Source organism: Bidens hawaiensis, unplaced genomic scaffold (assembly GCF_021521415.1).
Source record: "Bidens hawaiensis isolate Kalapana, Puna unplaced genomic scaffold, B.hawaiensis_p1.1 tig00004685_1, whole genome shotgun sequence".
NCBI lineage: Eukaryota > Viridiplantae > Streptophyta > Magnoliopsida > Asterales > Asteraceae > Bidens > Bidens hawaiensis.
Window position 1 is genome coordinate 1,957,944 of NW_027491287.1, and position 15,185 is coordinate 1,973,128.

A 15,185-nucleotide genomic window follows, 5' to 3' on the forward strand; every position below is an offset into this window, starting at 1 on the left:
AATTACAACATTAGACACCGCATTAAAGATGTTTCTAACTTAACTAAAATGCGAAGATTAAGAAGCACCAAACCATCTTTATGTTACCCAACTAACGCCATCCTAACTTAACCTCAATTGGCAGTCTTTAATGTCTCTTGACTCCCAAATATTTGCATTATCTATCTAGAAAGTAAAGGATAAGACCCCTTCTTTGCCTTTTCCTCCAAGCTTTATATCCATAAAGACATCTTATTTATTATTATTATTATTATTATTATTATAAAAGGCTCAATAATCCACACACACACCCCCTTCATTTCTTCAATCTTTCAACCATCAAACCAAGAACACAAACTTCATTTCTCTTCTTCTTCTTCTTCTTCTTCTTCTTCTTCCAAGTTTTGATTTTTATTTTAAAGAAATTAAAGAAAATGGACATGGTGTATTACCCATTTGGAAGGTCTTCATATGAAGACTCTTTGAAGGTTATTGAGGCTGATATACAACATGCTAATGCTTTGTAAGTTAATTTTCATATGGGTTGTAACATTTAGTTATTAAAGGTGGAGTCTTTGATCAAAATTTGTCAAATCTTGCTGAATAAAATTGAAATTTAGGGATATTTTGCGTGTGTTTTGGGTTATTAAAACTGGTTTGGTTGAAAACATATAAAGATGACAAATTTTGATGGGTTGTAGCATTAGGTTCTTAAAGATGGAGTCTTTGATCAAAGTTTGATAAATCTTGCTGAATAAGATGATCAAAGTTTGTGTGTGTGTTGGGTTATTAAAGACTGGTCTATCACTTTATCATATTGGTGTTAAACATTGAAAGATTGGGAATTTTGATAATTTGGAGGTTTAGTGGGATTAAAAAGCACCAATCTTTTATGGGTTGTAACATACAGGTGTTAAGATGATCAAAGTTAAGTTTTTTTTTTTTTTTTAAATGCTGATCAAAATCAAGTAATTTTTTTTTTTTTTTTTTTTTTTTTGTGTTTTAGGTTATTAAAGACTGATTTATGAACTTGGTTTTAAACATTTAAAGATATAGAATATTGATGATTTGAAGGCTTTAGTTGAATTTAAGCACCAATTCTTTCATGGGTTGTAACATTTATTTCTTAAAGGTGGAGTTTTTGATGAATCTTGCTGAATATGATGATCAATATCAAGCAATTTGATTTTTAGGGCTTTCGGTGTGTTTTAGCCTTTTAGGTTATTAAGGACTGGTTTATCAACCTGGTTTCAAACATTTAAAGATGGGAAATTTTGCTAGTTTAATAAAGTTGTGACATATAGTTCTTAAAGATGAAGTCTTTGATGAATATTGCAGAACAAGATGATCAAAATCTAGAATTTGATTTTTTTGGATGTTATCAAGAAGATGCTACTGTTTTATCAAGTGGCAATTTGGGTAATTTTGGTCAAATTTGGTCCAATTTGTTTGCTTGCTGAAAATATTGTTTTTATTTATTTATTAAGAGTTGGATTTGAATTCAAACTGTAAAATTCTTTATCTTGTTCCTTTTGACTTTTGGATTCTCATATAATGACTGCAAATCCAGAAAGAAGTTAAAATCAGTCAAAACACTACAGTGCTAATTATAGTATATAAGTTTTTTTTTTCCCGCATTTCTTGGAGAACAATGGTTAATATAATGGGTTTTACTAGTCAATAGCTCAAGTTTTTATTCATTTATTAATTTATTTCTATTTTAATTATTGAATTTGCAGGGCTGCTGCCATTCCTCGAGCCAAAGATGGAGCACAGTTTCAAATGAAGTTAGTGCACGATCAATTAACGCCTCTCATTATGTTCTTGTTACAATGGATAGATTCTTCATGCTCATGCCTCTTGCCTAGATACTTGAATCTTTTTCATATCACCATCTATAAGGTTAGTTCTTTAATTTTTCTCGTCATATATACTTATAAATAATTAAATAATATACTATCTACAAATAAAATGTCACGTATAAATGATAAAAATATGTTTTTTAGGTTTATAATTATACCGACGGGAGACCGAAGATTTCTAGACATGGAAGGAAGGCAACTGTTAGTGACTTTTATGGTTAGTTATTCTTTCTGTAACGCTTTAATAAGGTTGAAGTTTTGACCCGTTTAACTTGGGTGCAAACGAGCCGAGCTGTTCGCGAGCTACTCGAGATCGGCTCGTTAAAAAGCTCGATCGGGCCGAGCTAAATCGAGCCCGAGCTCGAGCCTAAAAGTAAGCTCGTTTAATAAACAAGCCCGAGCCCGAGCTTCACTTATCGAGCTCAAGCCGGCTCGCGAGCCTGTCATTTATATAATTTTTTAAAATATATATTTAAGAGTTATTAATTAATATATATATTGTAAGAAAAAATATATAAAAATAACTAAATAATATATGTTATTTTATACATAAAATATTATAATAGAAAATTTATATAAAATAATTATAATTATATAAAAAATAATTGATAAATAGTAAACGAGCCGAGCTCGAGCTTGAAAATCTATTCACGAGCCGAGCTCAAGCTTTGAAAATAGAGCTCGAAACAAGCCTAGCTCGAGCCTAGTCGAGCTCGGGCTCGGCTCGGCTCGTTTGCACCCCTAAGTTTAACAAAAGGTTTATTTGGGTTGTGGGTTTTCTCTAACGAGTCAAACGGACCAAGTAATTAATATTTAGCTATGAACGGGTCAAATGGGGTGAACGGGTCAAAAGGAAACCCGATTTTGACCAGTTTACTTACAAAAAAATTGGTCTATTTGTGTTATGGGTATTCTCTAACGAGTCAAAGGGGTTGACCGGGTCAAAATAGTCAAGCGTGTATTGATCCTTTATTGGTTGATATCAATCTATGCAGCCATCATACTTCCATCTCTTAGAAGGCTACATTACGACTTGGTGGAGAATAATAATGTGCCTAAAGAACCGAGCCTGGAATTGCAGATATCGGGCTCGAAGAAGCTAGAAAAGGACAAAAAGCTCACTAATATCGACTTGGAACGAGAAGACGAATGTGGGATCTGCTTAGAACCTTGCACCAAGATAGTCCTGCCTAACTGCTGCCATGCAATGTGCATCAACTGTTACCGCGATTGGTAATATACATAACATTATCCTTCAATGAGTTATATGCATAATGTCGGTTTTGGGCTCAAGCCGAATCAAAAACCGAATTTTGGCTCAAGCCGAATCAAAAACCGGATATTTGTTTTTTGGGTTTTCAAAATTTTTAATTTTCACAATGGGTTTAGTTCGGTTTTGGTTTTTCGGTCCAAAAATGAATATGGGCTTAAATGTAGTATGCGTAGACATTAATCTTTGTACATATGTTTTCAAATTTGCAGGAACTCAAGATCCGCATCATGCTCGTTTTGTCGGGGAAATATAAAGCGAGTACAGTCACGCGATTTGTGGGTCCTCACTTGCGACGATGAAGTGATAGACGCGGATCTTGTTTCACAAGAAGATTTGGTTCGTTTTTATCTATACATCAATAATCTCCCTAAAGATTCTCCAGATGCCATTTTCTTCATGTTTTATGAGTATCTAATATAATTATATTATAATTTATAATAATATCAAGAATCTAGAGAATCTGTTGTATAGCGAACAAAATAGCCGACCCGACGGGCCCCGTAAAATGTAAATAGCGGTCGGTCGGTCGGTTGGTTGTAATCGTAATCTGTAACCGTAAATATTCTTTCTCCAAATTGTTAACATGAAAAAAAATACAAACTTGTTTATTTCTATCTTAATCTATATCTTTGTAAACTGTACAATTCTTGTCAGTTTTTATTTTAAGCTATACGGTTGACCAGGTCGGACCGGGTTGGACCGAGTTAACCGGGTCGGGTCACTTAGGAGCGGCTTTCTGAGCAGGTTTCTTATCTTTCTTCTTCATGAGTTCATCAAAAGGTGGTTGACAACACCCGTGATCTATGTATTGCTCGGTTATACGATAATTCATAGTTTCGGTTGGATGAATCCCGTCCCAGCTGACATACTGGCTCGGGTCACTGCAAACGGTAGCACCCTCCGACCCGCAGAACGATTGCATATTAAAGTTCATGTCTTCCGGTTTCATGGTTGACCCGCAACAGGTTTTACGGACTTCTTGAATCTTGTATTTTTGCGGGTTGTTGACAATCTCGTAGTACGCTTTCCAAGAATCCGCGTATATGATTGTAACATCCGGGTGCAGTTTCCTGTATAGTTCTAGTTTAGCTTGCAGGATTTGGTTGTGGATTATTACTGCTGAGTTTATAATCAGCGAACAGCCCGATCGGTCCCGTAGGCTTATCGGGGTTAACGAGATGTCCATCGGAAGACAGCCGAGTGGCGGTAAACCTTGAACTACTATGTTCTTTGCACCGTTTCGTATTAATGTCTGTATAATAATATTATCTTAGTAATAGCATATTATGTAAATGTTATTTGTAAAACATACGTACCCGGATGAGTTCGGATGTGTATGTAACCGATGACCTTGCGATTGTTTGAAGCGGAATCTTGGATCCGACCGCACGCGTGAAGTCATTGAGACCGATCTCACCGACCCAAAATAACACGGTTTTTATTTTCTCTTCACACTGTTTTTTATCCAACCCTTTACATAAGTGTTCTATTTGATACTTTTTGTACCAATCCATCTCGGTCATGATGCTTAACGGCGTGCCTTTCCATAGAAAGATTCGAGCCAGCTTCGAAAAGATGTCGTTGGCTACAGTCGTGGCTCCGGCTATGGCTAAGTTTACACCGGTGGTGAAGTTAGCCTTGGTTGATTGATAGGGTGGTATGTTTGGTAACCCTAGGGAGTCGGTTATGAAATCGATAACTAGACGCCCGTTGCTTAACCTCCTGGTGTATGGTGACTCCGGAGTATCCTTGAATGTTATACTGAGAGAACCCATCTCTTGAGCGTTTCCGGTGTCGGTATATGAATCCCCGAAAGCTATGACGACGGAGAAATGGCCTTCGAAACGGTTATGGAACGGAGTCGGTTTTTGTGGTTCTTCTGGTGGTAGGTCTATTTCTGGTTTTGGCGTTTTCGGTTCCTCTGGCGGTGGAGGGTCTTGTTTCGGTTCCTCTGGCGGTGGAGGGTCTTGCTTCGGCTCCTCTGGTGGCGGAGGGTCTTGTTTCGGTTCCTCTGGCGGAGGAGGGTCTTGTTTCGGTTCCTCTGGTGGTGGTGGGTCTTGCTTCGGTTCTTCTGGAGGCGGAGGGTCTTGTTTCGGTTCCTCTGGTGGCGGCGGGTCTTGCTGGTGGCGGTGGGTCTAGTTTCGGCGGTGACAATTCTTTTCTAGGGACCCTTGGTGTTGGTGGAGGACAGTCTTTTCTCGGGGTCTTTGGTGTTGGTGGTGGACAATCTTTTCTTGGTTGTGGATGTGAAAATGCAGGATAAATGGTTAACGACAGAAGTACAACCATGAGAGGGAGACATATGTATTTGAATTTTGTCATTGTTGAGTTTGTGTAAATGGAACCTAAATCTTTGGTATAATATTTAAGAGGTTACTTCCTTTTTATAGTACTTGGTTTCTTGATTATAGGAACAACAAAAGGTCAAAATTGGTTTGAAAATGGTTGATTATGAAGCTTTTGTTGAAATGGTGGTGTGCAATATATGGTAATAATCTAAAATCCTAGATTCTTGTTTATGAAAAACGGGTGATTCTCACTAGTTTGAGTAGAAATTGTGAGGTTTATTAATATTTTTAACTTTTTGTTGATACTTCAACTTAGTTTCATTTATTAAAGTAGGTGTTAAGTGTTAACTATTGTTATTTTTTTTCTTTTTTTTTTTGGTACCAAAACGCAATGTTTTTAGACCCGGCTCAAATGTTGATTCGAACGTCTTATCGGGTCAAAGGTCAGACCGACTGGGAGGGCGGAACGATGTTTGACCCGGTTGACGTCATAAATAATGTAAATAGTAGATTATGTTTATTAGGAATTTGATGATGAAAATCTGAGAGTCCGAAGGATTAATTAAGAGTAAATCAGTTTTTATTGACATTACGATGTCACAAAAGTTTATTATTATTGCTCAAATACATATGTTTCTATCTTATAAGATGGAGAGAAAGTGTGCACATCCTACATATTGTTGTCAATAAGTGGAATTTTGTTGGCGTGTTTTTTTCGTTTGTTTAGATACAAAATAAATATATCGAAGATCTAGAGCAGTTGCAGTTCATTCATCATATCTATAATTTAACTAAAAAATCTAATTCTTTAAATTTTGAGTAAAATGTGATTTTCGTCCCTGTTGTTTAACCAAATCTGTGATTTTAGTCCAAATTTTTATAATGTATGATTTCCGTCCCTATTCAGATGTGATATAAGGATAAAAAATGAGACAAAGTAGTGTTCTTAGGTGTTTTCTTTAAATTAAAAAATAGGGATACAAATAGGGAGGGAATATGGAATTTTCCTAGCACTAACTAATTCAATTCAATTAAATTTAATTATATAAGAAACACCACTAAGAAAGAAACATACATCGTGAAAAAATTCTATTAAGTCAGATTTTAAACGGAGACCATGAAGATCTCGTGGCTCAATCATCACCTTCCTAATCACTCCAAATAATTAACGTCCCATTGAGTACACGTCTTTCTTTTCTTTTTTTAACAACCAACAATCAGAGAAATTTCCTAGTTACTCCGTCCATGACGACTCAACCCAGCTGTACGGAGCCATTAATCGTCTCCAATCTCTAGTTCCCGGGGAAAATCCACATGCCCGAAAGCCCACTGGTGATAAAACTTGGACGCCTTTATGATTAAACTAGAAATCACAAAAATCTCAATCTTCCTATCACCCATATCCTCCCAAATATGTTTCGACGAGAATTAAGTCTGAGTCTCCATTAAAAAACCCAAACTCTCAACCCTTACACCATATTAAAAACTCAAGTAGACGTGTTTCTACAGTTGACTTTGATATTGAGTTCGTTAAGTGCTTTTAAACTTTTGATTAAATAAATAAATAAATAAATAGTTTAATAATGATTATCCCATTTCCATAAACAAAAAACGAAAAATAAAAAATAAACTCCCAGACGACGTCGTATCAATCAAGTTATCACATCACTTGCAGGTAAACAAACAAACTATGCGTTACACGCACACTACAAAACGTCACCGTTAAAACAAACAGATCACCACCAACAACAACAAACCCCCAAATGTCACCACCATTTTTATTTAGATCCTAATAATAATAATAATAATAATAATAATAATAATAATAATCGTATGCTTCATCAAATCTAAGGTAACCGAATTGCTTCAGCTTCGTCTAATTCAACGCATTAGGTTAACAATTTGCAGATCTGATTGCTATTATAATATAATATGATTTGATTTCACAGAAATGGAAGAGGATAACGATATGGAGCAGGTGACGGGTAGTCCGACAGCTGGAGAGAACGAGTTTGTTCATGTGGAGTCAGTTGATTCTGCTCCAACCGATGATGCTACTTCTATTCATCAGGTAGTAGTAGTTTTATTGTTTAATTTAGCTAATTAGTTGTGTTAATTGATAGGTTTAAGTTGTATAGTGTTGTGGTATGGTGTTGATTAGTTTAGGAAGTTGAATTATGGTAGATGATTGGAAGTTTGTTTGTTAAATTGGTTGTGAAGTGGAATTAGGGTAAATGCTGTTCGGTTAGTGAATATGCAGCGTACGGAGTCGTTTGGAGGTAACACGTGTTCTTGGGCTAGGGGTAACTTCATACGTGTTATAGTTACGCGCAAAGCTAAATAATCATGCAATCTGTATGAAAGTTGCGTGCGTGCATGCATACATAATTATGAAATTTGTATATATATAGTTACGCAACTTACATGATAATTAAGCAACCTTTTTTCATAATCATGGATGTACATAATCACGCGCGTTATACACATCAAATATGAGTTTCTAAGAAAATATTGGATTTTTTTTAAAGTATACCAGTAAGTTAGGTACTTAAGTTAAAGAGAATAAAATGCTCGATTTTATTGTGTAGTTTTTATTTTTATTTTTAAATTTTAAATAGTGTAGTATAAAAAAGCTATAGACGTTTAAAAAAATTAGGGGGACATGAAAAAGTCAACAATGGTTGGCTGTACCAAATTTATCCGCCCAGGCCTTTTTCACGCTTGAAAAATGGTGATATGGCGTTCTTCATCTATCTCTTCCATTGAATTATTAAACTAAGGGTCCAAAATCGTTCTTACACTTTGTATGATAAGGAGGTATTGGATACTTTACTTATACCTGTAATACACTTTTACTATTTGTGATGGTAAGTTGAAATTAGCAAGCTGTTTTCAGGTTGAGCATCTTGAGCAGGATGATGGGGTAGTGATAACAGGAGTAGATGCTGTACAAGATGAGCCACATGATGTAAGAACACATGAAGATGCAGGTCCTGATGAGTTTGTAGATTGTCCAGATGACTTGGTTTCTAATGAAGCAAGGTCCCCTGGTTCTGCAATTATGCCCCACCAACAACCGTTTAGGGATGATACAGTGGATATTATAAAAAGAGTGTCTGATAATGAAAAGGAAATCATTCCACTTGACTATGAGGTGGGTTGTCGGTTGTCACATTTTCTGTACCATTAATATGTTGCAGTTATGCTAATTAAGCTTTTATTGCAGGAAGAAAGAAGGGTATTGATGAAAAAGGTTAGCAATCTTCATCATCAACTTAAGGCTCTAAGCAATCAACATTCACTGGTAGATGAAAACAATGCTGGTGATTCTACATTAGGAATAGCAGAGGTTGGGGAAAAGTCCAATTTGCCTTTGCTTGAGATGGTAAATGAGTGCTCCAAGTTTGTAGAGTTTTCTGCGAATGAGCGGTTACAGTCTGAGGGCACGATCAGAGAACTCTATGCCACCTTGAATATGAAGGATAAAGAGATTGAAGATCTTATGATTAGGGCCAATGACCAGTCAAAGTTACAAGATTTATCATCTTTTGAGGTTGTTGTAGATAGAATTTTATCTTCTATTGTAATTGCTTTTGGTGGTACAGAATTGCCCGATACATCTGTTAGTGGGAAGTTATCTTATCTTGAAGAAAACACAGATTATTTACTCAAGAACTACAATTTTTTTCTTTGTGAAGTTCAAATGCTTGCCCAATGTTTGGTACATGTTAAGCCAGATTTCCAGATGGAGAATTACATGCAGACGATTTTTCCTACTGTAAGGGAGGAGTTGGTTGAGCTAAAAAGGAAGGAACTTGAGTTTAATGAAAATAATACCGCTTTAGAATATAAACACAGACAGTTAATGGAACAACTTGAAAAAAACAGAGAAACAATTGAGTTGCTAAACGCAGAACTCGAGAAACTTAAAGGTGAAGTTGAACAGGAGAAAACAAGGTATACTAATACAAAAGAAAAGCTTAGCATGGCTGTAACAAAAGGGAAAGCATTGGTCCAACAACGTGACTCACTGAAGCAGCTGGTGGCTGAGAAAACCAGTGAATTAGAAAGATGTTTAGTTGAATTACAAGAAAAGTCAACTGCTCTAGAAGCTGCTGAGCTGAGGATAGGCGAGTTGACTCAAACTGAAATTTTGACTAACTCATTGCAAGAAGCTCTTACACAACGAGACGTGGTCCTTGAAAAATGTTCACAACTTCTTTTTCAAGTGTTACCAGAAGTTGCACAATTTCCCAACTTGGAATATCAACTTAACTGGCTATTGGAATCATATAATCTTTCAAAAGATCAATCTATTAAGCTACATGATGAAAATAATGCAATGAAAGAGTCTGCTAGTGCACAAATTGATCATTTAACTGCATCATTGCTAGCAGAAACACAAGAGAAATACAATCTTAAAGAGCAGATAGAAGAATTTGCACGCAAGTATGAAGAAATTGTTGAGGAAAAGAAGCAGATGGCTGCTACTCCTGAGTTATCACCAATGGACATTGAAGTATTTGAAAAGATTCAAAGTTTGTTGTATGTGAGTAATCTGGAATCCAAGATATATGAGCATGAGATAGTAAAGGTTTCTGAAGAACTTCATGCATCAAAAGATGAGCTCAACTCTTTGCAGATAAATCTTCAACGATCCGAGGAGAAATCATCTTTATTGAGGGAGAAGTTGTCAATGGCAGTCAAGAAAGGAAAGGGTCTTGTTCAAGAACGCGAGAACATGAAACAACAAATGGCTGAAAAGAATGCTCAGATCGAGGCATTAACGGTTGACTTTCAGAAACAAGAGTCAGCATTGAGTGACTACAAGGATCAAGTTGCTAAGTTGGACTCTGAAAGGAATCAAATTGGGCAGTTTTTGGCTCAAAGCAATATGATGCTACAGAATATAGTTGAGATAATCGATGGCATTGATATTACTTTTCCTTTGGAGTTGAAAGAACCAGTTGAGAAGCTGAAGTGGCTTGCAACATATTTAAGTGAATGCCAAGTTGCCAAGGCTCAGGCAGAGAATGAGCTAGGAGATGTAAAAGATGAAGCCGGTCAACTCGAAAGCAAGTTGACTGAAGTTTTGGTCAACATGAAATCCCTTGAAGACGCGTTATCTGTTTCAGAGAAAAATGTATATCAATTATCTGAAACGAAAAGAGAACTAGAAGATTCAAAGGTTCAAGCAGAACAAGAAATGGAGATTCTGAAAGTGGAAATCAATACATTGAATAACAAATTGGTGGAAACCCTAAAAACCTTGAAATCAGTAGAAGATAAACTTGCAGGTTCAGAGAAAACTATCAGTTTACTAACTGAAGAGAAGAGTGAATTAGAGAGTGCCAAGTGTCATGCTGAAGAGGAATTACATAAAGCAAGGGATGAAATTATTTCTCAAACCAGCAAGTTTCAGGAGGCATTGTCAAATGCAGAAAACAACATATCTAAACTCACGGCTGAAAAGGAAGCAGCTCGAATGGAGGTACAGAAGGTTAAGGAGGAAGTTTCTTTCCATGCAAGTAATCTTGGTGATGCTAAAAAGACTATAAAGTCCCTCGAAGATGCAATCTTTCAGTTAAATACAAATGTATCTCAGTTTTCACAGGAAAATGAGAAGGCAGTAGATAACAGAACCGTATTAGAGAGTGAGATAAAGAAACTCAGAGAAGAAGCTGAACATGAGATTTCAACCCTAAAAACAGAGCTGACTACATGTAGGCATGAATTGGCAGTCTTGAATGATAAATGGGGCCCGCAGCTCTTGGGTTTTCTTGGAAAGTTTCAAGTGCTGTTGAAAGATGAATCTTTATTCTCATTGTTCAAGCAAAGTTTTGAGACAAAAATTGAAAGCTTAAAAGAAATAGATCAGCTTTTAAAAGACATGAAGGATAGTTTTGATAAAGAGCAGCTGCAAGATCATCCTGCTATTGAGGTAAAATAAAAATAACCCCCTTTTCATTTTTTATGTCATATTGAATTTAATTTCATATTTGCCTCCTTACCTAACTTATAATTTACAGGAAAATTTTCAATCACCAACGTTCTTTCCTGATGACTTAAACTATGATTGGACCACTGGGATGGTTGATGATGACTTTAATGCAGAAGATACCGAGGGTATTGGTGCATATGTTGGCAAAACGTTTGATAACTTAAATACTAAAAACCAAATGCTTGCTAATCAATTTGGCAATTTCTCGGCACTCATCGATGACATAATTGCGTCTTTGTTGAAAAAACTAGAAGCAGTGAGGAATACTATTCCATTTGTGGTTCAACAAGCGACATCCTTGCAACAAAAAGTGGAAAATATGCAGATGGACAAAGAAATGCAAGATAATAAAGTGGTAACACTGGAAAATGCCATGAAAGTTCTAGTGTCTGCATGTACTGATGTCACCAAAGATTTGAATATGCTGCAAGCAGACCCCACCATTGGGCTGGAAAAATCGTATCCTGGCTTGTCAGTAGTTGATGATGTGGCAGTAGCAGATGCTAAGGTTGCTGCTGTTGAACTGTTATCTGCTGCTAGGAGTGTTCAAACTGTAATGGAACAACTTGTTGGTGTAAAGGAGAACATGTCCAGCACAATTGAATCTTTGCAGACTGAAATAAAGAAAACCAGTTCAATGTATGACAAGTCAAAAGAAGTTATTGAAGAATTAAAGGGTGAATTAGAGAAAACCAGTTCAATGCATGACAAATCAAAAGAAGTTATTGAAGAATTAAAGAGTGAGTTAGAGAAAACCAGCTCAATGCATGACAAATCAAAAGAAGTTATTGAAGAATTAAAGATTGAGTTAGAGAAAAGCAGTTCAATGTATGCTAATTCAAAAGGAGTAATTGAAGAACTACAGGTTAAATTAGAGAAAACCAGCTCAATGTATGATAAGTCAAAAGGAGTAATTGAAGAATTACAGGGTGAATCGGAGAAAACCGGATCAATGTATGAAAAAGTCAAAGACGAAAACGATGCATTCCAAAAAAGAGTTTTCAAATTGGAGACTGAACTAGAAGCATCTAGAGAAAGTTGTAATGAAATGAGCTCCAGATTAGAAGATTATCGGGCAAAAGAGGACAAGTGGAGTGAAAGAGAACGCGAGTTGTCAGTTCAAAGTATTTCATCTGTTAAAGATCATGGTAAGCTTTTGTTACTATACCCCTTATACCATTGAATTTGTTCTGATTCATATCTCTATAATCAAATATTCATTATTTTGCAGAGGACGATGCTGAAAAAGCTCTTTTATCAGCTTCACAAATAAAAACGCTGTTCAAAAAAGTTGATGACATCGCAATTCCTTTCCCAAGCCTTGCAGTTGGAGACAAACAAGCCCAAGATTTAAACCCTGTTGAAAAACTCTTTTATGTAATTGATAGTGTAAATGAATTGCTAGATCAATTGACCTTATTGACTCACACCAAAGAAGACCTGCGGTCAACTCTTTCAAAACAAACCCTTGAAGTTGACCATTTGAAGGGGGAGTTTAGAGATGGGTTGCAGAATATTATTCAAAAGTTAGGAGGTGATGAATCTATTGGAGTCAAGAAGCCTGCTGACGTGGCGGGACTACTTCTAGTGCTAGAAAGGGTTGTTCAGGGCATAGTTTTGGATGGTCAAAGTACAAGATCCAAATTGGTGGAGACCCAGAAAATAGCAGAAGAATTATCAAACAAGGTTAAATTAATGGAAGATTATATTCAAAATAGGACGAGTGGGCCCGACACGATACAAGAAAGAGTTGTCATAGGATCACCTTCCTTTTCTCCCGGGTCAGAAATATCAGAGATTGATGATCAGGCATGTATTATTATTGCATCTAGAATTCTTTATACCAATTTCATTGTTATTTGATCTGATGACGTGGCATTAAGTTAGAGGTGGTATTATCGACCCATTTACTTACAAATGGGTTGATTCGGGTCGTGTTTAGTCTGTAATGGTTCAGACGGTAAAACATAAAGTGTTAGCTAAAGGAAACGGGTAGGCTTGTAAACGAACCGAACATTCAGTAATCTGTTCATGTTCGTTCGTTTTTTAGGTATATACCTTTTAAATCATTTTATTCAAGAAGTTAGATCACTATTAAAGTAATATAAAATTTGGAATCATACTTGTAACTAAAATTATTATAATGTTTTCTCACAGGTTACAGTCGGGAAAGCGGGTTTGCCTTTGGTGCCCTCTGCTGCTCAAATGAGGTCTTTAAGAAAGGGATCAAATGAGCAGCTTGCAATTACCATTGACTCAGAGTCTGACCGTTTGCTTAACAAAGCTGAAACCGTTGAAGATAAAGGTTTTGCTTTAAGAGTTTTTTTTAATAATTCATTTACTCTATATTAAGCTGCGTTATCTGGGAACGTTTATTTAAATTTTATGCTTTTAGGTCATATATTCAAGTCACTCCATACAACGGGTCTTGTACCAGTTCAAGGGAAGATGATTGCAGATCGAATCGATGGAATATGGTAAGTGCTTCAACTGAATTTAATTTCCCTTTTCTCTCATTAAAATTGGAATGAAACAATGTTTTACCAGCTAGATTGTTCATTGTTCGGTTACTTTCTAGAGGCGGCAGTGTGCATGGGTTGGTTTTGGGCTAAAGTTGAACCAAAAAGTGAAAAGTCGTTTTTTTGAGTTTTTTAAAACGTTCGGTTTACGCTTTGGGGGGCTGGGTTCGGTTTCGGTTTTACCATTTGGGCTTTAAATTTTTGGGCGTAAAAAATGGCCAAAAATAATGAACTTGGACCTATGTATGTTTGTTAATTAATAATGATTAAATAATTATTAAATGGTTTGGGCTGGGTTCTGTTTCGGTTTTTATGGTTTTATCATTTATGCACACCCCTAGGTGGCAATATGGGCGGGTTGGGTGATGGGTCAACCCACAAACACTTTAGCCTGTTACATTTACAAAAAAGCAAATATTATTACACTAATAATCTGAATCTTTGAATAAAACAAATTAGGAGGGCAACTTTCAGCCCATTACCGTTTTAGCTATTTTTCTTATTAGACTCGTTTAAGATAAAACACGGCCCAAAACAACCCATTTATAAGTAAACAAGTCGAAATTGACACCTCAAATCTGAGTTCTTAACGGTTCTTCTTATTGCTTGTGAACAGGGTCTCGGGTGGTCAAGCCTTGATGCGCCGACCAAGGGCACGGTTAGGGCTTATAGCTTATTGGCTCGTATTGCACCTATGGCTTCTTGGCACTATTTTGTGACCATAACAAGTTGTGCCATAAATAAGTAGCTTCAATGTTTCACATAGGTTTTTAATTTTTATGAATTTATACAGATGTACAAATTGACAGTCATGGTGTTCTTTTAATTCTCTGCAACCAGATTTTGGGGATTCAGAGAATACAAAACCATAAGCATCCATGTTCATGGAGAATATTTAGTGATGATAAATTATTGGACTATTGGTTGTTTGGTTGGCTACGAAGTGGGACCCGCGTTTGTAATAATAGATACTGCGTTTGAAGGAATGCTGATCTATACACGACTATTATACTATACGACTCGTATGATACATTGAAAGGTATATAAAGGCCGTATATTAATATAAAAAGGTGTTATACTAGTTGCTATATGCTATATGACCCTATATATAACTTTAATGAAAATGACTGATGTGACAATGGTATGCTGTGCTAGAAGTTATAGAGCTCATATGTAGGGGCGAACCTGCTATCTCTAGGTTGTTCGCACATGAAATTTGTGGCGTACGAAAGTTTGAGTGATGATTGCGTAAATTATATTTAA

The 15,185-nt window shown here is 36.1% G+C and overlaps 2 protein-coding genes across 3 annotated transcripts; both read left to right on the forward strand.

The window, feature by feature from the left end:
- The first annotated feature begins 245 nt into the window (after positions 1-245).
- LOC143627601 (E3 ubiquitin-protein ligase AIRP2-like) lies at positions 246-3,846 on the forward strand. The gene is made up of 5 exons (XM_077097381.1): positions 246-502; positions 1,719-1,881; positions 1,986-2,058; positions 2,837-3,074; positions 3,324-3,846. The coding sequence occupies exons 1-5, from the start codon at positions 414-416 to the stop codon at positions 3,532-3,534; spliced, it is 774 nt and encodes a 257-aa protein (XP_076953496.1). The 5' UTR covers positions 246-413; the 3' UTR covers positions 3,535-3,846.
- Positions 3,847-7,215: 3,369 nt separating this feature from the next.
- On the forward strand, positions 7,216-14,908 carry LOC143627657 (trans-Golgi network-localized SYP41-interacting protein 1-like). Of its 2 annotated transcripts, none has more exons than XM_077097442.1 (9): positions 7,216-7,254; positions 7,352-7,476; positions 8,299-8,556; positions 8,629-11,343; positions 11,432-12,551; positions 12,635-13,212; positions 13,561-13,708; positions 13,799-13,880; positions 14,539-14,908. In XM_077097442.1, the coding sequence occupies exons 2-9, from the start codon at positions 7,354-7,356 to the stop codon at positions 14,639-14,641; spliced, it is 5,127 nt and encodes a 1,708-aa protein (XP_076953557.1). In that variant the 5' UTR covers positions 7,216-7,254; positions 7,352-7,353; the 3' UTR covers positions 14,642-14,908. The 2 variants fall into 2 exon arrangements, with proteins under 2 accessions (XP_076953557.1, XP_076953558.1); XM_077097443.1 differs by having other exon boundaries at positions 7,352-7,473.
- The last annotated feature ends 277 nt before the right edge of the window (positions 14,909-15,185 follow it).